At 42.3% G+C, this 26783-nt stretch overlaps 1 protein-coding gene across 5 annotated transcripts in view; it reads left to right on the top strand.

The window, feature by feature from the left end:
• Positions 1 to 26783, top strand: part of DZIP1 (DAZ interacting zinc finger protein 1) — a 51517-nt gene that overhangs the window by 11981 nt on the left and 12753 nt on the right. For 4 of the 5 annotated variants that reach the window (XM_070799918.1, XM_070799921.1, XM_070799919.1 and 1 more), the window contains exons 9-16: positions 639 to 776; positions 4441 to 4503; positions 11234 to 11374; positions 11821 to 11869; positions 13344 to 13400; positions 16284 to 16340; positions 21664 to 21723; positions 25827 to 25969. In XM_070799918.1, the coding sequence (XP_070656019.1) occupies positions 639 to 776; positions 4441 to 4503; positions 11234 to 11374; positions 11821 to 11869; positions 13344 to 13400; positions 16284 to 16340; positions 21664 to 21723; positions 25827 to 25969 (708 nt within the window). The remainder of the gene's footprint in view (positions 1 to 638; positions 777 to 4440; positions 4504 to 11233; positions 11375 to 11820; positions 11870 to 13343; positions 13401 to 16283; positions 16341 to 21663; positions 21724 to 25826; positions 25970 to 26783) is intronic. The other variant, XM_070799920.1, reaches the window with a different exon arrangement.

Below are 26783 nucleotides of genomic sequence, written 5' to 3'. Positions count from 1 at the left end.
CCAGTCAATCAACTGCACCCAATTCCTCTATTTCTGGCAACTGTTAACCTGCCCATCGCCCATCACCTAAGATTAGAAAGTTAGGTTTTCCTTTCCCTTTTACACCCTGTGCATGTTCTTTTATTGGAAGAAGTAAAACAGGAAAACCACTGTGAAGAGAAGCATGATGAGTGTCTTGTAGGACAGTCAGATTTAATATGTGGCTACAGGCTCCCCAGTTTTGTTCTCTGTTTCAGTCTTTATTTCTTAATTAAAAATTAAAAACATTATTTTTTTGGCTGTGCTGGGTCTTCGTTGCTCTGCAGGCTTTTCTCTAGCTGGGGAGAGCTGCGGCTACGCTCTAGTTGTGAAGCTCCAGCTTCTCCTTGCAGTGGTTTCTCTTGTTGCAGAGCATGGACTCTCAGACACGCTGGCTTCGGTAGTTGTGGCTCCCAGGCTGTAGAGCACGGGCTGAATAGTTGTGGTGCACAGGCTTAGTTGCTTCATGGCATGTGGGATCTTCACGGATCAGGAATTGAACCCGCATCTCCTGCATTCGCAGGTGGATTCTTTACCACTGAGCCACCAGGGAGGCCCTCTGTTTTGGTCTTATAGAAGTATGAACATTTTCACCAGTGATTTTTACTTTTATTTTATAGCAATTGTCAGAAATCCAGAAGTCCAATATGCAGATCAAGTCTAACATCGGCACGCTAAAAGATGCACATGAGTTTAAAGAAGAACGTCCACAGCATCCCCAGGATTTCCAAAATGTGATGCAGCTACTTGACAATCAGGTATGTAGAAGTGAGTGACTACTGATTTTTCTTGGTGAAGTAATTTATAGGAGACATCATCTAAGAAAAGGTGTCTCTTTCAGTGATGGTGACAGTGACTAATTCTTTTTTTCTTGTCTCCTATTGCATGTGTAATTCATAATAGATGTTCATTAGATACTTCAGTTCAGTCACTCACTCGTGTCCGATTCTTTGCAACCCCATGGACTTCAGCATGCCAGGCTTCCCTGTCCATCACCAACTCCCAGAGCTTACTCCAACTCATGTCCATCGAGTCAGTGATGCCATCCAAGCAGCTCATCCTCTGTTGTCTCCTTCTCCTCCTGCCTTCAATCTTTCCCAGCATCAGGGTCTTTTCAAATGAGTCAGTTCTTCACATCAGGTGGCCAAAGTATCGGAGTTTCAGCTTCAGCATCAGTCCTTCCAATGATTATTCAGGGCTGATTTGCTTTAGGGTGGACTGGTTGGATCTCCTTGATGTCCAAGGGACTCTTCAAGAGTCTTCTTCAACACCACAGTTCAAAAGCATCAATTCTTTGGCACTCAGCTTTCTTTATTAGATACTTACTGATTGACTAATTAGATACTTACTGATTGACTAGTAGATGTGGATACAGCACATCTGGCAAAGTTGTTTAATTTTTCCTCGAATGATATCTGTTTGAATTAGTTCCTATTACCTTAGTAGTTATTTTTCATGTTTCGGATGTAGGCCCACTTTCAAAAGTCATAGAAAGGCATTTTGAAGCACAAACTATTTTTTCAGAGCTTATACAGCTGCACTGGTGAACTGATGATCTTTTACACGTATCAGATGAATTATAATCATCTGGAAGTGAACCTCAGTAATTAGTACGGCCTTCATCCTGGCTCTTTTGGTCACACTGACTTAGGAGAATTTTTTTTTAGCCAGAAAACAGAGATTAAAGCTTATGAAGTCATGATTTTTTTTTTTTCAAAAAGCAGTATTACATCATTTTAAAAAGTAAATGTGTTTTTCAGGGACCTATTGTGTAACACATGGAACTACTCAATGTTATGTGGCAGCCTGGATGGGAGGGGGGTCTGGGGGAAAATGGATACATGTATGTGAATGGTTGAGTCCCTCCGCTGTTCCCCTGAAACTATCACAACATTGTTAAACGGTTCTGTGTGTGTGTGTGCTAAGTCATTTTAGTTGTGTCTGACTCTCTGTGACCCCCTGGACTGTAGCCTGCCAGGTTCCTCTGTCCATGGGATTTCCCAGACAAGAATACTGGAGTGGATTGCCATGCCGTCCTCCAGGGGATCTTCCCGACCAAAGGATCAAACCAGCATCCGTTTTGTCTCCTGCATTGTAGGCAGGTTCTTTACCACTAGCGCCAGCTGGGAAGCCCAATCAGCTAGACCCTAAGACAAAATAAAAAAATTAAAAAAAAAGTAAATGTGTTGTGAATATGGACTGCAACCACAGCTTCTTGTCTTGCCTCTCTCCCCCAAATCTACCTTCTGCATTGCAGCCAGGCTGACCACATCACCACCCTGCCTAAAATCCTTCGGTGACTCCCCGTTTTTCACAGAACAAAATCTAGAACTGTTAACTAGCATTCAGAGTCCCTGGGCATCTGGTCCTGCTATCTCCCACCGTTCTTGGCTTTACCTCGACACACCAGCAGCGCTTAAAAGTGCCTGGTTCCAGCTTTATTTGTCATGTACCTCCTAGTTTTCAGGCCCCATCACTTACTCAGCTGGAATGGCATCTCTTCTGGAAAGTTCTCCTGGGCCTCTGGGTTAATGCAAGTATGCCACAGCCCTCCAAGCTGGACCTGACCACGTACACATTATGTGGAAACCTCCCATTGTTATGTCCACCTTCCCCCCCGACCGCCCCCAGGCAGGGCAGGGCCTGCCTCTTAGTCCTCGACCAGCCTGGTGGCACCAGTGGTAAAGAGCCTGCCTGCCAATGCAGGAGACATAAGAGGCGCTAGTTCAATTCTTGGGTTGGGAAGATCCCCTGCAGGAGGGCATGGCAACCCACGCCAGTATTCTTGCCTGGGAAATCCCATGGACAGAGGAGACTGGAGGGCTACAGTCCAGGGGGTCGCTGAGTTAGACACAACTGTTGTGACTTAGCACGCATGCACACAGCCTGCTGCAGCTGCCCAGTGAGGTGCAGGTACACGGTAGGGAATCAGGAACTGGGTCCTGATGGTTGCTCCCAGCAGGCTGCTCTCTCACTACTGAGGGACTCGGCTATGAAACTCTCAGGTGCCACGTGAATCTCTTTTGTCTGAGGCATTCCTGCGTGCTCTGTCAGTGCATAACCCATAGACTCAGAAAGCGTGACGTTTCCTTTTGACTTCTTAGGTTGGCAGGCTAACACCTGTTTTTTTTTAATGAAGTTTGATTGAAACACAGAGCTTCCCTGGTGGCTCAGACGGTAAATAATCTGCCTGCAATGCAGGAGACCTGGGTTCTATACCTGGGTAGGGAAGATCCCCTGGGGGAGGGCATGGCAACCCACGCCAGTGTTCTTGCCTGGGAAATCTCATGGACAGAGGAGTTTGGAGGGCTACAGTCCAGGGGGTCGCTGAGTTGGACATGACTCTTGCGACTTAGCATGCATGCACGCTCACAGCCTGCTGCAGCTGCCCAATCAGGTGCAGGTACACGGTGGGGAATCAGGAATTGGGCCTCCCAGCAGGCTTCTCTCTCACTAGGTGAGGGACTCGGCTATGAAACTCTCAGGTGCCACGTGAATTTCTTTTGTCTGAGGCCTTCCTGCTTGCTCTGTCAGTGCATAACCCATAGACTCAGAAAGCGTGACGTTTCCTTTTGACTTCTTAGGTTGGCAGGCTAACACCTGTTTTTTTAAAAGAAGTTTTATTGAAACACAGAGCTTCCCTGGTGGCTCAGACGGTAAAGAATCTGCCTACAATGTGGGAGACCTGGGTTCTATACCTGGGTAGGGAAGATCCCCTGGGGGAGGGCATGGCAACCCACTCTTGTATTCTTGCCTGGAGAATCCCCATGGACAAAGGAGCCTGGTGGGCTACAGTCCATGGGATTGCAGAGTCGGACTGCACTGAACAACTAAGCACTAAAATGCATCCTTGCTGCTACGTATCATCTGTGGCTGTTCATTCACATATTACTTATGGCTGTTCTCCCATTCCTAGTAGTAGTGAGTCATCTGGCCCCCCGAGTCTAACGTATTTTCTATTAGCCCCTTAATAGAAAATATTTGCTGACCCCTGCCTCAGAGTGTAAGGTGAAAACCAGGTACAAGTGTGATTAAACGTTTCTGACTGTATTCATCCTTAAAAATGGCTGCTAAAATGTTACCCAAATAGTTGGGTTTCCTAGATACTCACTGAAAAAGCAGCTCTCGTTCTGAGTAGACGTCATTATTATGAGTGCATGCTAAGTGGCTTCAGTCATGTCTGACTCTTTGCGACCCTATGGACATAGCCCACCAGGCTCCTCTGTCCATGGAATTTTCCAGGCAGGAATACTGGAGTGGGTTGTCATGCCCTCCTCCATGGGATCTTCCCTACCCCGGGATCAAACCTGCGTCTCTTATTTCTCCTCCATTGGTAGGCAGGTTCCTTACCACTAGTGACACCTGGGAAGCCCGTCATTATTATAGCTGTACCTGAATTTCTCCCGTTTTACTGTTTTGCAGGAAAGCAAGTGGACAGCTCGTGTTCAGGCTCTTCATCAAGAACACAAGAAAGAAAAGAGCCGGGTAAGATAAAGAAATGATTGGCCTATAAAAAGTGGGTCTTTCCGAAAAGAGTATTTGTTCTCTTTATAATAAAGATAAGATTTGTCCACAAACAATTTGTAGAGAAATGTATAACAAAAACTTAAATTACTTATAATTTGAATACCAAAGATAACCAGTGCTACTGCTTTGTTATAATTTCTTCAGTCTTTTTGATGCTGTAAATATGCTTCTTTAGGTATAGAAGCCCATTTATATAATTTGTCTCACAGTTTTAAAATTATGCTTTATATCTATAACTTTATACATTTTAATTTAATATATCCTAAGCATTTTCGATTTTTTTTAATGACTCCATGATGATCTTATTGATGTATCATCAGTTATTTAATCTCTTCTTCATTGTTGATTACCTATTTCTAATTTTTCTACATTACAGAGTGGCGATCTAAGTTTTGAATACAGGCCTACCTTGTTTTATTGCATTTTGCAGATAATTGTGTTTTTTTATAAATTGAAGGTTTGTGGCAACCCTGCATTGTCAGATGATGCATTTTTTAGCAATAAAGTATTTTTAGTTAACATGTACATTGTTTTTTAAGACATAATGTTATTGCACACTTAATAGGCCACAATGTAGTGTAACATAACTTTTACATGCAGTAGGATACTAAAAAATTCATGCAACTCATTTTGTTGCAATTTGGCTCTATTGCTATGATCTGGAACTTAATCCACAGTATCTCCAGGTCTATAAAAATGAGGATTGTTCATATTAAAGTCACTTTTTAAGTCATTTAATGAAAACAAAAATTAATTGTAACACCTATTTCCTTTCTGCTAGGTACATCAGAAATTTAAGTGTTAAGATGCTTTTATAATAGTGCAAAAATATAAAATAAATTTATTTGAGATTTTTAGGTAGGAAAACATCTGTTTATTTTTTCACTTTAAATTGTATGTATTTTGTAGTCCTTTGTATCCCCTTTTGGGCAAACAGGATAGACTGGGTGGCTGATAAACAACAGAAACTTATTTCTCATGGTTCTATTGCTCCAGCAATTGGACAGAAAGAGTTTGTTAAAGGGGAATAGTGGCTGGGCTATGAGTAGATATAACACCTAATTCATTTCTCCAACCTAACCCACCCTTCTGAGCTCCAGACGCAATAGCCAGCTTGGTACTCAGCATCTGCACAACTTCTTAAATGTGATGTGTCTAAAATGAGGTCCTTGGGTTTATTCCCAGACATCTTCTTCTTTTTGGTTGATGGCATCCTCGTCCACTCAGATGCAGACATTGATTCCCATCTCCTCCTCAACTCCCAGTTCCAGGCTATTGATGGGTCCTGCCAAGTATCTCATATCCATGTTCTTCCGGACATTTCTATGGCTTCCATTGCTTCTCCACTGAGCTCCCAGCATTTCTAAAAGGGCCCCCTATCCTGTCTCCCAGTTCCAGCCTTCCTCTCTTGTAATCTACTCTCTGCAGAGCAGACAGAACAACCTGGCTGCTCAGCTTGTCCTGATCCTCTCTCTCAACCTACTATTTTAGCTATGATGGCCTTCTGGTAATTTATAGAACACGCAGCCTTTTCTTCCTTGTACATGTGGTATTTTACTTCTGGGAGGTCCTTCCCCTTGCTCCTTACGTGTCTGGCTCCTTCCCCTCTGATTTCGTTTTCTCTGAAAGTGAAAGTGTTAGTCACTCAGTCGTGTCCTACTCTGTGTGATCCCATGGACTGTAGCCCACTAGGCTCCTCTGTCCATGGAATTCTTCAGGCAAGAGTACTGGAGTGGGTTGCCATTCTCCTCTTCTCCAGGAGATCTTCCCGACCCAGGGATCTCCTACATTGCAGGCAGATTCTTTACCGTCTAAGCCACCAGGGAAGCCCTAGTTTTCTCTGCTGTGTTGCAAATTACCACAGATTTAGTATGTCACAGTTTCCATGGGATAGAAGTCCAGGCACAGCTTAGCTGGGTCTTCTGCTTGGGGTTTCACGAGCTGCATTGGAGGTGTCAGCCGAGCTGTCTCCTCTGGGGCTCTGGGGCCTCTTCGAAGCCTGTTCAGATGGTTGGCAATGTGCAGTTCCCCACGGTCAGCTGTGGGAGTGAGGGTGGAGTGAGACCCTCAGCTCCGAAGTTCACAACCTGACTGTGACTTCTTCAAGGCCAATAGGAGAGCATCGCTCCTGCCTTCATTCTCCTTTAAGACACTTGAAATCACCCAAGACCACTCCATCCAGGGAAGCGATCCTCTCCCTTAATTATTCTCTTCACTTCACAAGTGTAACTCTGACTGATCACTATTTAAAGTAGTTTATTTGTTTACTTGTTTATTGTCTGTCTGTCCAGCCAGATCATTACCCTTTCGAGGGAAGGGCTCTGTTTACTCCTGCATTCTGTTCCCAGAATCTAATACTGTTCCTAAAATGTGCTCGTTGTTCTTGTTCAGTTGCTCAGCTGTGTTTGACTCTTTGCGGCCCCATGGACTGCAGCGTGCCAGGCTTCCCTGTCCATCACCATCCCCCTGAGTTTGCTCAAACTCATGTCCATTAAGTCAGTGATGCCATCCGACCATCTCATCCTCTGTCCCCCCCACTTTTCCTCCTGCCCTCAGTCTTTCCCAGCATCAGGGTCTTTTCCAGTGAGTTGGCTCTTTGCATCAGGTGGCCAAAGTATTGGAGCTTCAGCTTTAGCATCAGTCCTTCCAATGAATATTCAGAGTTGATTTCCTTTAGGATGAATTGGTTGGATCTCCTTGCAGTCCAAGGGACTCTCAAGAGTCTTCTCCAACACCACAGTTTGAAAGCATCAATTCTTAGGGGCTTACTAAATATTTGCTAAATGAATGCAGAAGGTTGATAGGTGGCCAACAAGGGGATCACTCAGCCATTTTGTGTGTGTGTGTGTGTGTGTGGAGAGAGAGATGCTGATTGTAGGGGGCAGAAGAGCAGGGTGGAAAGAGCTGTCTTTTAGTGTGAGCGTGATATATGAATCCAGGTCCTCTTAACCTCGGGTCCCTGCTTATCTGCCCCGCTGCCTTGCTCGCCTGTCATTCTCGAGGCACTTAGCCAGCAGGGGAGGGAAACAGCCAGTGACAACTTAGAGCAGTTGCTTTTCTGTAAGAACCCTGAATCTTTCCTTTGAGATGCTCTAAGGCAGCAGTTCCCGAGACTCTTTTCTAAAATGTCCCCGCCCAACTCCACTCTCTGAGTGTCTGATTCGGCAGGTAAGTCTGGGACATGCAGAGTTTGGAAAAAAATAAACACCAATAACAATGGCAGCAGACCCCAGATCATTGTGTTTCAGATCCATGGTTTGAACCACTGCTCTTATGATTTGAAGTCCTACTTGTATTCTTCAAGGCTTCTTTAGCACACGGGAGTTTAGGGACAGAAATTCAGGTTTTATTTTTAATAGGGGATTTTAGCCCTTGCTCCTTTAAGCCTCTTGCATTCCAGGCAGCTGTGGGAATTTCAGTGACTTTCTGGCTAGACTACTGTGTAAGCTGTAGAGTTTTCCACTTGGCCCCTGCAGGTGGTGACAGAGAGGAAGGGAAGGTCTGGTTCTGAGGGAGGCACCTTGCCCCGTGTGCTGGGAGCGTGGAGTTTTGGTGCTGCCACCAGGCTACGCTGCTCCCTTGTCTGTTGGCTTTGCTTGTTCAGAAGCTCCTGGCTTCTCCCTTCATTCCTCCTAAACCCCAGCAGAGGGGCGAATTCCCTCAGGTTTAGTAATCAGTGCCCAAGACCTGACTATCAATTATTCCACATGATTGGTGCCTAGTGTTCCTACAATGCACATATTGTATTTCTCTGCTTACAGGAAGTTGCATTTGCCAACTTTTTATTGCTTTACCTAAATTCTTGGCAGTCTTTTTTTTTTTTTTGGTTTTGTTTTAAAATAACAGTGGTAGGAGTTCAAAGGGAACCACAGGTAAACGGTGGCACACCCTTTTCCGCCCAACAGAAGACTCTCAGAGCTCCGGACGTTGTGGAATGGTCACGCGGTAAAAGGACAGCCGAATGGAGTGATGTGGCTGGTAGAGAAAAAAAATGTAAAACTCACAGTGGTAGAAAGTCACAAGAAGTGAACTCTAGGACTTCCCTGGTGGTACAGTGGATAAGAATCTGCCCGCCCATGCAGGGGACACAGGTTCGATCCCTGGTCCGGGAGGACTTCATGTGCCACAGGGCAGCTAAGCCCATGCACCTGCACTCTAGGGCCTGAGAGCCGCAACTACTGAAGCCCACGTGCCTAGAGCCCGTGGTCCACAACTGGAGAAGCTGCTGGAATGAGAAACCCAGGCACTGCAATGACGCATAGCCCCTGCTCGCCCCAACTAGAGAAAGCCCCCCTGCAGCAATACCCAGGCACTGCAATGACGCGTAGCCCTGGCTCGCCCCAACTAGAGAAAGCCCCCCTGCAGCAATGAAGACCCACTGCAACCAAAACGTAATGAATTAATTAATTAAAAAAGGAAAAGAGATGAGCTCCAGGGCCACCAGCTTTTTGAAATAACTTCTGGCTAGTCCCCATCTTAGACTAGCACATTCCTCTCTCAGCAGACTCTTTCTGTACCTTCTTGGTCAGTTCTTAATTCCAGTATCAAAAGGATGCCATCCCATCATTTTTCTTATGTCCTCCTTCTTTTTGGGTCCTGCAATGAGTCCCCATATTGTTGATCCTAAACCTCCCCCCCAGACCCCTGGACATTTTTATTAGCTTCTCCTACTTTCCTGCTCAGGATTTCCCAGACTGTTTTGTGGGGGGCACTCTTACAGTGGTCTCTGAAAATGTGGGGAAGGTTCTTGAAAGTGTTTTTCTGCCATTGAGATTGTTGGCATCCATTGGGATATGTAAGGTTTCTTTCTAGTCTTTACTCAGGTAACCTTTGTAACTTGGTTCAACCTGTGGTTTGTCCGGCCTCATATGAGCACACAGCCCTTCAGAGAGAAGATCCTGCTATGTATTGATGGAGAGCTTTAACTTTTTGTTGTTGTTTTTGTTATGTGTCTGTTAAATGTAAATTAGATTGTTTTTAGAGTACTTTTAGGTTCACAGAAACATTGAAGAGGAAATACACAGAGTTCCCAAATACCCCGCCCCCCACACCCCTGCCATGTACAGCCTCCCGCATTATCAACGCCCTGTACCAGAGTGATACATTTGTTACAACTGGTGAACCTATATTGATATGTCATTATCCCCCAAAATCCACCATTATTTTAGGGTTTATTCTTGTTCACTCTTGTGAATAAGGATTCCCAAGTGGCGCATTGGTAAAGATCTGTCTGCCAATGCAGGAAGTGCAGGAGACACGGGTTCCGTCCCTGGGTCAGGAAGATTCCTTGGAGGAGGAAATGGCAGCCCAATCCAGTACTCTTTCCTGGGAAATCCCAAGGACAAAAGAGCCTGGCGGGGTACAGTTCATAGGGTCACAAAGAGTCAAACAAGACTGAGCAGCTAAGCATGCATACACAATTTCTTAACACATCTCGTGACACAGACACTAAGTTTGAGAGTGTGGACTTGGAAGACAGGAAAGCTGAGGTCTAGGCTCTTCCCTCCTCCAGCTGTCTGCATGTGGGTCAGCTACTTACCTCTCTAGACCTGAGTTTCCCCATCTGAACAACGGGGTCAAAACATGTATCCATGATGCTGTGGTGTAGGTTCAACAAGATGTGCTTAACGTTTTAGCCTCTAAAATGTGTTGAGTCTTTGTTTAAAAAACAAACGAACCTCTCCAGTTAGGAAATGCTGCTCTAGGCTCTCTTTGTGCGCCTCTCAACACAGTTACCCACCTTTTCTGACCTGCAGGTCCCTGTCTCCATTCCCAGGCCACAGGCTTGGAACATCCTTCGTACCATTTACCAAGGGTATTTTCTCCTCGTTTTAAGCAACATCTGAAATTGCTTTAAGAATGTTTCCTTGAATTTTTGAAACCAAATTCTTGTATTCTTTTTCAAAAAATATTTAGTTAATTAATTTGGCTGGGCTGGGTCTTAGTTGCAGCATGCAGGATCTTAGTTGTGGTCTATGGGATCTAGTTACCTGACCAGGGATCAAACCGAGGTCCCCTGCATTGGGAGCACGAATCTTAGCCTTGACCACCAGGGAAGTTCTTTTCTTGAATTCTTGTCCAGAACTGATACTCCCTCTAGAGATGAATCTGTGCATCTTTGGATCTATCTGCCCTGTGCTTCCCTTCCTTCTCTTCCCTTCCTCCATCCATCCTTTCTACCCTCTCTCTACCCTTCTCCCTCCTCTCTTCCTCTTTTCCTCAACCCCCAACCCCCTTTCATTTCTCAATGAATATTTATTGAGAACCTGCCAAGGGACAGAGACTGCTAGGTGTATAAAATAATTAAGTTGGGCTCTCTGGCTGGGGGAGTGTGCTTTCCAGCTGGGATGATATGTGTGGACTTGTAAGGACAGGCCTGCCTGGGGTCGGAGTTGCTCTGCGGGTGGCCCGGTCCTTTATCCTCACTCCACCCCATGTGATTTCATGTAATGGGTTACTATGCCGTTCACATGATCAGTGTTGTCTATTTTGGACCGTGAACTCCCTGGGAACAGAGATCAAGCCCCTTGTAACAGCCAGGGCCTTGGGGACATGGTGATCAGAGAGTTAGTCAATGTGCAGATGACGTAAGCCAGTGAGAAGGCGGGGTGTGTACATACAAACTGCAGAAAGAAGAAATTTACATGCAGGTTCCATATGGATGCCTTTCTTCCTCGTTTTCTTGCAGCTCCTGTCACATATAGAGAAACTTCGAACTTCAATGATAGACGATCTAAATGCAAGTAATGTCTTCTACAAGAAAAGGATAGAAGAGCTAGGGCAGAGGCTCCAGGAACAGAACGAGCTGATCATCACTCAGAGACAGCAGGTATTTTGGTGTATATATATTGGCACCGTTTTTCTGTAACCAGTGCAACTTATTTAAGAACGTATGTCTTTAGAGCATTTGTAAGTTGGATAAGATGAAGATAGAATATATTCCCACCCCACCGTGGTTGTTTGTCCAAGTCAATAAAATAATTTTTTTAAAGGTATTTTTGAAATACTGTAGAGCAATTAGATTTTTTCAGTTAAAAATCAGGATAAATGTGAAGGCACCTGAGAATTTCTTTTGCTAATTCCTTTGAGAAGCGGCTGAATCCAAATGCTGCTTTTATAAAACTTTTGTCTCCATGTCATTAAAGTCCACATGTCCTGTGTCTTTGGGACATTTAGTGAAAAGGTTCATTTACTGAGCTGAGTATCTGTTGATCATCCAGTACATCCCTGTCTAGTTTCAAACATGGATCGCTGAAAGACTGTTCTTCTTTGCAGATTAAAGAGTTCACCAGTAAACCGTTAAACAGTGTCAGTGAACCCAAAGGTAAGTGGACCAGGATCCCAGTGCTGAAGGCACGGTGGGCCATCCTAACAGTGTTCTGAACATTGGTGAATGTGGGGCTGAGACGGTTCATGGGTGCTAAGATGACATTCCTCTAGTTATTTTGACTTGGGAGCTCTGTTACCACAACCCAGAGAGTTGAAGAATTTCAAATACCTAATCTGTCATCAAATGGTCTCCTGTGCTTTTTATCAGAGTATTGTTATGCACATAATACATGCTCAGTAACTCTACCCTTGGATGAATGTGCAGTTAGATGACTTAGGATTAAAAGCACAGAGTCCAGAGGCAGGCTGGGTTCAGCTCCCATCTCTGGCACTTTGTAGCTTTGTGAGCCTCTGCCCCAGTTTCCTCAGTTCAGAAGCTGGAATATTAGTAGTATTTACATCATAGACTTGTTATGAGGATTAAATGGGAAAATGTATAAAGAGCACCTGTTAAATACTCATCAGTGTTGGCTATTGTTATTGATAGTAAACTTTTAATTATCCTAAAGTGCTATGGCGGCTTGACGCGCGATTCTTTGTTATGGTCGGCTGGGGTTGAGGGTTTGCTCTAAGCATAATAGGGGGATATACAGCCTACTGAAAATAGCAATGATAGCCACCCATTTCCACAACATTCAGGACTGGTCTAGAAGCGGGACTGGGAGTCAGAAGTATAGTCTCCCGTCATAGCATCAAGCTTGCCTTCTGCCTGATTGCCTTCTGAGTGGTCCCAGTCTTGGTTCCCATCTGTCTCAGATAGTAGGGCATCTTTGTCTACTTGAGGGATGCCAACTGGGAATTGGTACTGGGTGTATGGGTTGCATTTCCTCCCTGTTTCTGGGGTCATGAGAAATGCAGGCATGTCTTGGAAACATTGCAGGTTCAGTTGTAGACCACTGCAATACAACCAGTAATCACAGTACAGCGAGTCACACAATTTTTTTTATTTTCCAGTGTATATGAGTTATGCTTATACTATATCATAGTCTATTAAGTGTACAATAGCGTTATGTCTAAAAAAATGAACATATACTGTATTGCTAAAAATGCTGACCGTCACCTGACAACACAGAGTTGCCACAAACCTTCAATTTGTAAAAGTGCAGTATCTTCAAAGTACATTAAGGTGTAGTAAAATGAGATTGGCCTGTATGTTGACCTGCACACTTGGTTTCCTTGTTTTAAGATCAAGTTTTGGAAAGAGTGGTAGTTCCCTGTAACTTCTCTTGGAATAGTTACAGTTCAGATAATTAGGAATACCTGAATAATTGGAGTAAATATTTGAAAAATAATTTTAAGAAAAAGTTAATTTTGAAGGGATTTATGTTAAACATCTTTGTTGGGTAAGTCGCTACATGTTGGTATATTTCATGTATTGTATTTTTGGGGAAAATATTAGGATGTACACTAGCAAAATATAACCCATAGCTTGTGGGTTTTGTTATTAATTTATCTTTTTTTTATTTCAGGGAATCTTTTAACCTGGCAAACTTTTGAATCTAAGCCAACTGTCCCAACTGTACCAAGTAAGTTTCTGTAATAGGCTCAGGGTTCTAAAGATACTTTTAAAGTGCTTAAACCCATATATAACTTCTGCTTATTCTTTTTAGAGATGATTCTTGGAACATCAGTGCGTCTGGAGATTACATAATGATCTATTTTGATTCCTGGCCTTGACCTGGTTCTAAAACCCACTATTATAAATGTCTGTGTGGTTTTGTGGTGGTTTTGGTTAGCCATACCTATTACCTTAACAGTTTGCCTAATAAAGGAATGGCTAAAAATTCCTTGGCATCACCCCGGTGTGTGCTCTGGGTTTCCCAAGGCAAAGCACTGTGACAATGTGACTGTGTGTTGCAACCACCACATTTTGGCATCTCTGAGACCCCGTGCTGCAGGGTTTGACCCAAGGCCCTTGGGTCAGTCACTCACAAAGTCACAGCACCGCTGTCTTCCAGAGTTGTCAGGATGTGGCTAGAATCCAAAAAGACATCATCTGTACAGTTGAGAAATGGATGGATTGTCTTCTTAATACTAGTTGAAATATTTTTGTTCCATTCAGGAAAGCGTGTGAACAGGATCTGAATACTAAGGGAGGGCCTGCCCCAAGGCCGGGCACGGAACAGCCATGTATGTGGGCCCAGGACTTGTAATGATGAAAGGACACTGATGAGCATGTTTGGGAACTGGGCACAATTGACTGGAAAGGGCTGATGGTTTTAAATGCTCAACTGCTTCTTGAGGCCTGTTGATGTTGGTCCTGGAAGCTGAAGAGGTTGAGAGATGCTGAGGAGGAGAGGACAGTTGAAGGGCAGTAAAGCTAAGGGGAGAACAGAAGCATTTCAGAGAAGTATGGAAAAATTACAAGACATTCAATTATTATTGTTTATATTTTAATTATACTTAGCACAATACGGGGGAGCCTGGTGGGCTGCTGTCTATGGGGTCACACAGAGTTGGACATGACTGAAGTGACTTAGCAGCAGCAGCAGCACAGTATTGGAACAGTCATGCTAAGTTGCTTTAGTTGTGTCCGACTCTTTGAGGCCCCATGGATTGTAGCTCGCCAGGCTCCTCTGTCTATGGGATTTCCCAGGCAAGAATACTGGAGTGGGTTGCCATGCCCTCCTAACAGGGGATCTTCCTGACCCAGGGATTGAACCTGCACCTCTTAGTCTCCTGCATTAGCAGGTGGGTTCTTCACCACTAACACCACCTGGGAAGCCCATTGAAACGATAACATGTTCCAATAAAACTTTATTTACAAAAACAGGCAGGTGTTGGTGTGTCTTATAGACTGTAGTTTGTCAAACCTGGATCTAGCTTAGCAAGTTGCAGATGGGTTCGAAGGCCATATTTCCAGAATCGTTAGCAGTTTACCCATAGTTAGAAGTTGAACACTTTTACACTAGCCATTGTAAAGATGAAATTGTATGCCTACAGGGGTAGCTAGGGCTTGTGACCAGTATTTCTTAGATAGGATTAGAATTAAAGATCTGTTTTTAATAAGCTATGGAAAGAGTCAGTAAACTAATAGACAAATAGTTGAGAGAGGAACCTCAGACAGAAATTGTCAGTATTAGAAGAGAGGCTGTGGAATCTAATTTTCTGAGATATTTTGACGAGTGTTCAGTCTTACTTGAATCAGGTATACTCTTCTAAAGGCTGTAGCTGAATTAATGCCTTTAAAAGGTGTCTTTCAGCCCAGTGATTGGGATAGTCTTATAAATTGGTTTATTGTACATGAACATCCATAACAGCATTATTCTTAATAGCCCCAAAGTGGAAAAAGCCCTAATGGCCATCAATTAATGAATAGATAAATAAAACGTGGTTTATCTACAAAATGGAATGTTATTTGGCCATAAAAATACATGCTAGTGCTGACACGTGCTTCAACATGGATGAAACATGAAAACATGATGCTAAGTTAAAGTAAGCGGACTACAGAAGGTCGCATAACTAATTATATGATTCCATTTATAAGTAAAGACCAGAATAGGCAAATCCATAGAGATCAGATCAGATCAGATCAGTCGCTCAGTCATGTCTGACTCTTTGCAACCCCATGAATCATAGCACGCCAGGCCTCCTTGTCCATCACCAACTCCCAGAGTTCACTCAGACTCATGTCCATCGGGTCAGTGATGCCATCCAGCCATCTCATCCTCTGTCGTCCCCTTCTCCTCCTGCCCCCAATCCCTCCCAGCATCAGAGTCTTTTCCAATGAGTCAACTCTTCTCATGAGGTGGCCAAAGTACTGGAGTTTCAGCTTTAGCATCATTCCTTCCAAAGAAATCGCAGGGCCGATCTCCTTTAGAATGGCCTGGTTGGATCTCCTTGTAGTCCAAGGAACTCTCAACAGTCTTCTCCAATACCACAGTTCAAAAGCATCAATTCTTCAGCGCTCAGCCTTCTTCACAGTCCAACTCTCACATCCATACATGACCACAGGAAAAACCATAGCCTTGACTAGATGAACCTTTGTTGGCAAAGTAATATCTCTGCTTTTGAATATGCTATCTAGGTTGGTCATAACTTTCCTTGATAGAAAGTAGATCTTTGATTGCCCGGGCCTGCAGGGAGGGAGAGATGGGGCTAATAAATGTGGGTATTTGGGGAGGTATACATGTAATGAGTATGTTCAAAAACTTGAGAGTGGTTGTGGTTGTACACCTCTGTGACTGTATTAAAACCCACTGACTTGTATATTTGAAAAGGGTGGATTGTATTTCAAATTGTTATAAATTTGGTTTAGGTTAGTTGGTGCTATCTTTGTCATTTGAAACATTTGTCCCCTCATGATTAATATACCTTGACTAATTTGATGAATACTCAGTTTATCCTCATGTTCAGATGTAGATGCTGTAAATACAGGACCCTGTAATTACATTTTTATGCTTTTTCAGTGAATGCCCCAGCCACCCAGACACTGGATGCGAAGTCAAGTCTGCCAATGGCACATGGTAAGTTTCAGCAAAGTCTCAGCGTTTTATATACAGTTTCCACCTGAGTTAGATAACTTATTAACTGAAAAGTGCTTCTGTGGGGGTTATTTATGCAAACAAAACATTTTGATGAATGCAGAACAGTTAATAAAACTGCAGTCTTCCTATGTAATGTTACTATGAACTAGTCAAACCTACCAGGCATAAAGTAGAAAATGTATCTATTGCTGGGCTCACAAGTAGAGATTTTTAACTCTGAGTAGTTCTTGGAGCATCTGTGATTTTTGGTGGAAAGTAGTAGGTATCGGGTAAAAGGGTCACTTTCCTACTAGACCAGCCAACCAGCACATGCCACAGGGCATACGTGATTGTTTGTATAACTTTCAATGTGGAAGCCAGTCACCTTTTTTAAGCAAACAGTTTCAGGGATTGGTTGAGAAAATCTAGAAAAGACACGTGATGGAAACCAAAGGAAAAAGTAGGACCCCCTGGATGAAATTACTGCCAGGATCCAGGTCTTGGACCAGGTCACAGGGTAATAATTGTTATTAACATGATCCAGTAGACAGGGTGAATATTTTTAAACATATTTTTATACAACTAAGGTGCTAGCAGTTTTTATGGTATGTTTTCAATATATTGTTTTCCTGTGGTCTGCTGTGTGTTAAGTGATTTAAAGTGGGAGGGGGACCATCTTTTTCCTGTCTTACCTACAAATGTTTCTGGAATCTAATGATTACTTTATTCCACTTCTCTATTTAGCCTTTTACTTTGGACTTAAATCCATGGCCAGTTGAGTTGGATTTTTTGTCTTCAGAAATATTGTGGTTCACATATGATGGCCTTTTGTAATTATTCTCTTTACTCACTGACTGATTCATGAAGTGTTTACTGCCCCTGATTTTTTTCCTAAGATCATTTCAGGGGGATTGGTTCCCTTGGGCATGTGTTTGTAATACGTAATGCATAAATTCTTCACATATTGGATGTTATCTTCAAGTGTTTAGAACATGCAGGGTTTTTTTCCTTTGAACCAGTAACAGAGAGAAATATATGAATATATTCAATATGAATTATATATGAATATAGGAGGAAATCATTTCTAACAATTATTGTCTATTCATATTATTTATGTCAGGTTAATATCTCTCTGTTGCCTCCTTTTTTAGGGTTGATTTTTATAAGGCATTGCTGGCTATTTCTTTTTGTATATCAACATGTATTTTAGTTTCTTTTGTTTCCCCTTTGTTTTTGCTAGCTTCCTATCTGACATTATATGAGGGCCGTGTTTTCATTGTTTTATATTTTCGGTGCCCGAGCAGGGACACGTATGGTAGGCATGGAATGCTATCTGGGGCTGATTCCAGGGTCCCAACAAGTCTGTCAGTTTTAGAGCATCGTGTTCCATGTGGATCCCGCCCTGCCCAGGCTGGGGCTGCATGAATTAGCCATGCTCCCTTGCTGGAATCTGCTGCGATTGAAATGCTCATTTTAAATGCCAGCCTGGCATGAGGCCCACAGCCCTTGGATTGGGATCAAAGCTGATTTGTGGGCATCTCAATGGTTAGGAGTGAGGAGCCGGCTTGGCGGGGGCCCACTGCCCCCGCCCCAAGGCATGGCAGCTTCCCAAGGTGCTGGGGGTTGGGGGGCAGGAGGTTGGAGAGGACAGGGAGGGTTGGTCACGGATTGCACAACATTAATTAGCCCAGCTTCCTCTCTGTCTTTCCTTTTGTTCTATCATAAACCTCGATGAGGTCCTTTACCATGAAAAATCTCATGATTACTCACCAGCTGAGGTTGGGTTCCCCGAGACACAGGCTGCGGGGTGGAGGTTTGCAGGTGAGATTTGGGCACCGCTCTCAGATGACACCCGTGAGAGAAGCAGGGTTGGGTGTTAAAGGGACGTTGATCTCAGAGGCAGCTGCAGTAGAGGTCTCAGCAGGTCTGACTGGGGGTTTTAGAGCTGGGAGAGGCATTCTGGAGTTGTCCAGAGTCGAGGTGAACACTTATAAGATATGCGTTGCCCTAGGGGGAGGGGTACTAGCTGCTCCTCTCCGTGGAGACAGGCAGAAATTAGCAGCAAAAGGTGGCAGGAGAGCACTGGATGTGAATTATTGGTGCCGATGAATTTGTTGACAGAGTGGGGAATGTGCAGAAGAGATTGGAGGGATGCTGGTTGAGGTTGCTTATGGCAACCACTGAGTGATAGACTGAAGCTGTTTGGGTCTTTCTTGTGGCATTTCATAGCTGTTGAATGTTCAGAGACTGAGCATGGCAGGATTGGAGAGCTGGGCTGTAGGAAGAATTCAAAGAATCTGAGCTGGGAGATCAGTTGGTGATGTTAGACATAGTCTGAGAGATTCCTAGTCTGTCCTTGAATGGTCTCCTCTCCTTTTTTGACAGGCTTCCCAGGTGGCTCAGTGGTAGAGAATCTGCCTGCCAAGCTGGAGATGTGAGTTTAGTCCGTAGGTCAGGAAGATCCCCTGGAGAAGGAAATGGCAACCCACTCCAGTATTCTTGCCTGGAGAATCCCATGGACAGAGGAGCTTGGTGGGCTACTGTCTGTGGGGTTGCAAAGAGTCGGATACAACTGAGCAACTAAGCAACAAGAGATTCCTTACCTAGGGATTGGGGTTACAGTGATGAAATGGGAGGGAGTGACCATAACAGCCGTTCTAGGGGATTGGTGGAAAGGCTGTGCCAGTGATTGGAGAGCAAAGGAGAGAGAAAGGCTAGAACATGATGAGCTCAGGTTCTGGCTGGACGATGTCTGGAAGACAAACCCCACGGGCATCAGTGGGACGGCATTGGAGCTTCATGGCCAAGAGCCTGGAGTTTGGAAAGAGTCTGGATTCATGGTTGAGTCATGAGACCGTGGACTTGGGTTTCCTTGTTTGCCAGATGGGGAGAAGAGTCTTGGCTACTCCACTGGGCTGTGGTCAGGGTGGATGAGGCAAGGCCTTTGGAGCAGAAGTTGCTGAGCACGCACGGGCTAAACATTAGCTTCTAGCGTGGGGCGATGAAGTCCAACAAAGTCAGCCAGTGGAGAAAGGGCTGGGTGAAGAACTGGGATTTTTTCTTCTGGAGATAATGGTGGGAGACTGACAGAAAGATTTTTCTGGAAGCCTCTGAGCATTTCAACTCAGCTCAGGACAGAACTGGAGGCTGGACCTATGGCTTATAAAGCATGAAGATGGCAGGCTTTCCGTCCCAAATCAGGGACATCAGCCTGCTTTTGGTGCTCTGGGGTCTGGTCAACCTCGCTTCCTCAGCCTTTATTATTGTAGGAGTCCAGATTCAGAAATCTGTCCTTCCCCTGCCTTCTGCACCACTGCAGGAAATGTCAGGTTTTGACCATTAATCCTGACTCAAGAAAGATAATTCATAGGATTATCCCTATAATATAATGTTTGTATATTATGATATTATAAGATTTTATAAAAGTTTTCCTTATAACTTTTATTTTTGTCTTTTTCAGAAATTTCAATAAAATATAAACTGTGACTTAAAAAATGAAATTAGCTATCCTCTTATATCTCTGTTTTCAGCAGTTCAAATTAGGAGAATACTTGTGTAATCTTACTTTTTTTAATTTTTAAACTTTTTATTGAAGTATAGTTAACATATAACATTATATTATTTGCAGGTATACAATATAATGATTTGATATTTGTATATGTTGCAAAATAATCACCACGTCTAGTTAATGTCCACCACCACCCATAGTTACACATTTTTTTTCTTCATCCGTATAATTTTAAAATCTTGATGCTGAATAATAAATTCAAAAGCACATTTGTGGTGTTCACCACTTGTGTTACAGGGTTTGAATCACATGCTCCTTTGTGGTGCAGCCATGTTTATGTTCCAGAATTAAAGTGGAATCCTATTTACTGATAGACTGTGTGCTGACAGTTCATTTGAAAGTAGTTCAAAATGCATTTCTCCCATGTAGTCAGTGTTAGAGATGTTGACTATATTGCTGAACTAGCTGTAAGAACCTAGTTATAAATACTTAAATATAGCTATTAGATATATATGTGTGTGTGTGTATATGTATATATATTTGTATATGCCTAAAATAGAGTACCAGAGATACCCTTTAATAAATTAGAAGACCTTCAAAGTAGGAGGTAGTAAATCTGAGATAATACATGCAAAGCACTTAGGTCTGTGCCTGGAAGCCCAGGGAGTAATCACTGGCCACTATTACCCTCCCCAGTCACCCACCGTGGGGTCTGGTGGTGGAATGAAATGGCTTCCATTTGTGGGAACAGGTGGAGAGCTCTCTGTTCAGGCAACCTGTGTCAGCCTCCAGGCTGAAAGTGAGTGAACCAGGCACCTCCTAAGCCAGACTTTTGGTTGCATTTCCCTCTGTGCCTAAAGCCTGACTGCTATGGTTAGTTAGACCTTCAGCCAACCCTGACCTCCTATTCCCTCTGCTGATAGATGGGGTTTGCTTTATCCATGCTGCCCTGGGTTTTCTTGTGTGTGCACGGTGGCATTTCCCCAGGAAGTCACCCAGAGACTTCATCTCCCCCACTCACTCTTCTGGGGTGGGATTGGGAAGAGCCCACCTTCGTCTGTCATCCGTTGATGACAGCTTCACCCCGTTGATTCTCTGGGAGCACGTGAAACATTGTTTAGGGACATAGAGGTGTATGATGAGAGTGGGTCTAAGTCCTCCTGCTCACCCCAAGAGACCTCTCCTTGCCCTTCAACTATTCTGGTCCTTCCACTCGAAGGCCCTGGGGCGAACAAGAAGTGGGAACCCCAGGGCCCTGGGAATTTGTTTTTATCTTTGGAAATTGAAATTGTTTCGATAATTTTCTATTTAGCTACCTGATTAAGATATAAGGAAAAAATATATATATGATATAAGGAAAAATATAGATACAAGATATAAGGAGATATATATATGATATAAGAAAATATATATAAGATATAGGGAAATATATATATATAATATAAGGAAACTATGTCTGTGTCAAAAATATTTTTAGGGATAAGTGAAGAAGAACTTCTGCAGTTGTGTCCTTGTGCTTTAAAGAAATCATGTCTGGCACTAAGTTGATGAGCAAGAAATTTTAACCTAATTACTTAAAAATATAATTTCCTGAGAGTGAGTTAACAGAAAATACATAGAAAGGGCGGATACTGTGGAAAAGTAACCAGCTTTAACTGACTGCCTTGCCTTAATTTTTTTTTCCCCATTTCAGGCCTGCTATTTCAGGCCTGGTTAAAGTACTATGGAACGATGTCTTTCAAAATTGTTTGAAAGGAACTAATTTTACTTTGCTGTTGTCCTGTCTGTACTATTCTTATTTTTCCTCATTAATAGAACAGGCATTCTCATCGCACATACTGGAACCAATAGAAGAACTTTCAGAGGAAGAAAAAGGTAACCATGAGCTTGATCAGGGTTTATATCTGCATCAATCACATTTAGATGCTAAAACCCAAGCTTTGAAAGTACTTGAATTTTATTGTAGTGTATCAAAATTAGGAAGGCATTTAGGTTTGGTTTACATTTCCAGTCTGTCTGTCGTATTCTGGCATCTTGTTCCTGTAATGTGCTGTTATAGTTCCGCCCTGCCTTACTGTTTTTTAGCATATGAGTAAGAAATTTTCTATGTCAGAGAACTTGAAAAAAAAATTTAAGCCATATGTCAATGCCAAGACTTTCTGATCAGGTGACAAATTGACACAATTGTGTGCCAGGTTATATAAAAATATTAATACCACAGTAGTCATAAAGTGCCCATTTCAAAAATTGTTTTTAATAGCAAGGAAGGCATAATGTCTAAGCTCTGAATGTGGAATATTTATATGCAGAATATCTCAGTGGCAGAATTTGAGAGCTGTTATAGGTTTGGGGAGTTAATTAAAGTTATTACTGCTTCCTCATTTTATTTGGCAGTAATAATAAAAATTATTTCCTATCAACTAATTTTTAAAGTTTGTGAACACTTATTTACATTATTAATAGTATTTTCTAATGACTTCCTAAAACAATTATATTTGGATCAGTTTATCATAATTTTCTCCTTAGTAATGCTTTACCATGTTTTACTTCTTTAGGAGAAAGCAAATTGTTAATATTTATATGGGCTGTGGTTGTATCATTTTTGTTAGGAAGAAAAGTAAAATTATACATCCTAATATGTAAATTCTTAATGTTATAACTTCTGTGTTCTCTAGACTTGTCCCAATTTTTTTTTTTTTTTTTGGTATAAGGATACAGATTGAGAAGGGACTAAATCACGCATATCTGTAACATCTGCATGATGTGTTTTCTCATTTTACTTGCATGTAACATGCTTGCTCTTTCATAAGTATCATTTATTGATGTCCGGAACACAAGATCCCTTATTCTTGGAAGAATCCCAATGACATATGTCAGGAGGTTCATAGATAGGGTCCAGAATTTTGAAACTAGCGTCTCCAATTACATAGTTCGTACTATTTAAAATGAGTCAGCCAGGTTCCAAGAGGAATCCTGGTTTGTCCATCATCACCATTTCAGTTCCAAGTTTCACCCGCTGCATCTTCTGCCTGGGCTTCTTTTAGGTTTCTTCTACTCAGACAATGTAAGGTTTGTGTTGTTGATGGCAAACACCTTCATTGGCTCTTGCCACATTTAGGGAGCCGAGTTGGGAAACTCATCTTTGCCACCTCCTTGTGTTCAGACACAGCTCTAGTGGAGATGGGTGAGTGCTGAGGACCACTGGGATCAACTGAGTCCCAGCGCTCTGTTACAGAAACCAGTGACTGCATCTTTCTAGTGCCTCTGTGGAGCCAGCCGGCTAGCAGCAGACTAATTGCCATCAATAAATTCCTCAGCTTGTACTAACATTTGCAGACAAATGCTTGTGCAGCTGAATTTTGGCAATGATTTGCAAAAACACTACACCTTTTTACCAAGAATTAACTCATCCTTTGAGGCAGACTTGATCTCACTTCCGTTGGATGTTAGAATGCGAGGGCCAGGAGGGATCTCAGGGGTTATTTTATTTTTCAGAAACATGAAACACAAGGGGATTAGGAGCTTGCTCCAGGTCATTGAGTTTAATTAGTGACAGTGGCTGGGACTAATGTCCAGGTTTTCTATTTTCCATGGTTTAATGCAAAGAACAAAGTGATGGAGGAAGGCAAACAGGTCCAGCCTTTGCAGGACTGGCTGGGTGGCCTTTGGGGAATTCTCTTACCTCTCTGGTTTTAGAGTCCTGTGAATAATGAGGAAATTGAGTACTAGACGATCAAGTCCCTTCCAACTCAGAAATTCTGTTGTGTTGCTTTTTGTTTTGTTTAACTACTTGCTTTGCGCTACAATTATTTGCTTACCATGAATGGTATGGTGCGTTAATGAGTCTGATATAACTGATTACATGTATGGGCTATTATGCGTTAGCCTGGCCATCTGCTTGGGCATGCTTTACATTTTTTAATTAGAGGAAATGCAGATTTCTAGAATAGTTTGTCTTGATCTTGGTGAGACAATATGTGCTTTATTTAAAATCTTCAGTTCTGATCGTCTTTCAAGTCATTCATTTCACCTTTACAGAAAAGGTTTATCTTTATTATTTTCTTATCTATTCTACCTTCTTTGTCTTGCTTCTGTCTTGCCAGCCCCAGGCTCATAAGACTTCTTCATATAAAAGTTTTTCTAATTATTCACAAATGACTTTCCAAAGTGAGCACCCACTTATGAAGGAATTTAAGGACAGAGGGAAATCTCCCATCATTTGGGGGAACTTAGGCATCAAAATGAACTTGCCATCAGGGCTGAAGGTGAACTTGGACGAGCCAGCAAATGAATTCAGTTACCTCTATCAACGGCCTTGCAACTCTTCTAGACTGTGGCCAGTCTGTTCCGGGTGTCACGTGACCCCTGCTTGTGGCCCCATGTCACGGAGCCTCTCTTCGGACTGGGCTTCTGTGTTGTTTCCTTTATATCTGAGGTGCTGGCCAAAGAATTGTCTTTGCCTAATTGAGACAGGAGGTGCTTCTATTTCAACAGTAGCTCTATGACTTCCAGGCTCTCTCTTGGTACTTCTTTTTACTTTCAGCCCTAGACAGTTGCAGGCTTGATGGCCAACTAGCAGCCAGAGTCAGCGACAGCCATGTCTGCAGCTAAGCCCTCTAGGTTTTGATGGACTCAGTTCCTAGGGCAGAAGTTCTTTTTTTTTTTTTTTTTTTTGTAGTTTTAGAATATTGGGAAAACAGCAGCATAAATGCTGAGAATATAAAATTTAAGATTACGTCTGACTTTTATCCATATAGACTCATATAAAATTTCATAATTTTGATTTAGCAAGCCATGGTAGCAAAGTGTAGAAAAGCATCATCATGCAGGTTTTTCCCTTCTATATAATGGACCAATAATAATGTGGCTAATTTTGCCTGAAATTTGTTAATAAGGGACAGAAATATTCTTTACTGTTGGAATTGAACTAGTGTTTAGAAAGCATCTTAACCAAAAGGCATGTTGTTAAGATATTCTTCAAATCCACATGCCATGGGAACCTAAAAGTCCCATCTGCTGAGGCAGGTGAGACCTTGAAAGAATGGGGTCTCTGTGGGGACCTGTAGCCCCAGACCTGGGCAGTGGCATTTGGTGCCACTTTCTTTGGGTGAAATGCTTTTGTTAGGAGAACAGGCTTCAGAGTGATGATAGTACCATCATCACCTTCTCCAGATCTGCCTGTGATGTTCACTAAGGGTCTGAACTGCCCAGCACTGAAATTGTTTCCTAAGCCTTCATTTTCCTTTGACATAAGCACTTGGTTGTTCAAGGTCATACAGTCCTGCCCCTTTCTCCAAACCTTCTTAAACTTAAGACATTTTTTTCTGGAAGGAAATAAAAGGAATAAGGAAGGACACATTAAGAGACTCTGTCCTGTTATTTTTTGTTTCAAACTTCAGGTTGTTTTAAGCAAAATATACTTTTCCTAAGACTTTTGTCAATTTCTTTTTCATTTTGGTAAGTATTTTGAGAGAGATCATAATCTTCACATTTTGAAATTTTATGTGAACTTAACATCCACTAAATTCATTACATAAAACTTAATGATTTAAAAGAAATAAGGCTTTTTCTTCATTAGATGATACCTAAATTCTAACTGGATTTAGGAGAGATGATTTCTTTAGGAAGTAGTAAACATAATTTTAGGATAAAACGTTAAACTTTTAAATACTTTTTTTTTTTCCCCATTTTGCTTCCCTAGAGACTTATTTCTCACATTACTTATCTAGCTATAATTTGGTTGAGTAATCAAGAAAAAGTCTTTGAAGATCCTGAAGTTTTGAAGCAGGCTTAAGATAATTTTAACAGCTGTAATACTTATGGATTATATATTGTGCTGAATGACTAAAATATTCAAAGACCTGAAAACATTATAAATGCTTGCTTGCTGTTTAGAAGTTGTGTTTTGCCATTTTCTGCTTAGAGGTTTGATACATTTGTTTAATTCCTTTTAACACATTATAAAAACCTTATTTTAGGAAGAGAAAATGAACAGAAATTATATGACAACAAGATACATATAAGGAAAACTTTGAAGAATAACCCTTCCCTCACTAAGGAAATAAGAACCGTCTTGGAGCAGAGTTTGGTGGAGAAACTGGAAACCTTGGGAATTAATGCAGTAAGTTCACCCACTTTGGGAATATTTACTGGTTAGTTTTGTTTTCTAAATAATAAATGATCAGAGAAGAGGAGGTGGCATGTCAGTTCTGTTACATTTGGAGACCAGAGCCTGATGCGACATGATTCATTAAACACTTTGCTGGCATTCACCGTGTGCCTGACACCTTTCAGAGAGCTTTCTCAGTGTTAACTCATTTAAACCTAGAGATTGATCTCTGAGGTAAGTGGCAGTCAGTTCATCTGCATTTTGCAGAGGTGAAGTCATTGATTCAGGTCACACGTTAGTGATGAAGGAGCCAGGATTTGCCTCTAGGCAGTTGCAGAGCTGCTTACATTCTGATGTTAGCTCCAAACTATGTCTATTACAAAATCAGCAGCACTTATTAAATGAATGGGTGAATGAATTGTATTTCATGGTGTTGCCAGATTGAATAGTTGCATACATGAAATACACAAACTTAATTGAACAACCTGAATTTATATATTCCTGTTTCTGCATATGAGTATACGTATTACATGTGCATGTATGAATGTGTAATGCAAAAGTATGCATACATCTGTGGGTGATTTATGCAGTGGTGTGCACATGGACACATGTGCACTGTGTACATGCACTGCATGCATGTTTATGTGTGCAGATGCACGTGCTGTGTTTGTGTATGTTGATCGGTGTATATAGGTGCAAGAATCTGTATGCATACATGTGTATATGTGTGTCTACATATGTGCATACATTTGTGTGTATCTGAATGTATGTGTGTATACAAAGATGTGTATTTACAGATTTGTATGTCTGTATGTGGTATGTGTGT

This window comes from Bos indicus, chromosome 12 (assembly GCF_029378745.1).
Source record: "Bos indicus isolate NIAB-ARS_2022 breed Sahiwal x Tharparkar chromosome 12, NIAB-ARS_B.indTharparkar_mat_pri_1.0, whole genome shotgun sequence".
Taxonomy (NCBI): domain Eukaryota; kingdom Metazoa; phylum Chordata; class Mammalia; order Artiodactyla; family Bovidae; genus Bos; species Bos indicus.
Note: the sequence above shows the minus strand (reverse complement) of the source record. Positions and strands in the feature narration are given on the sequence as shown.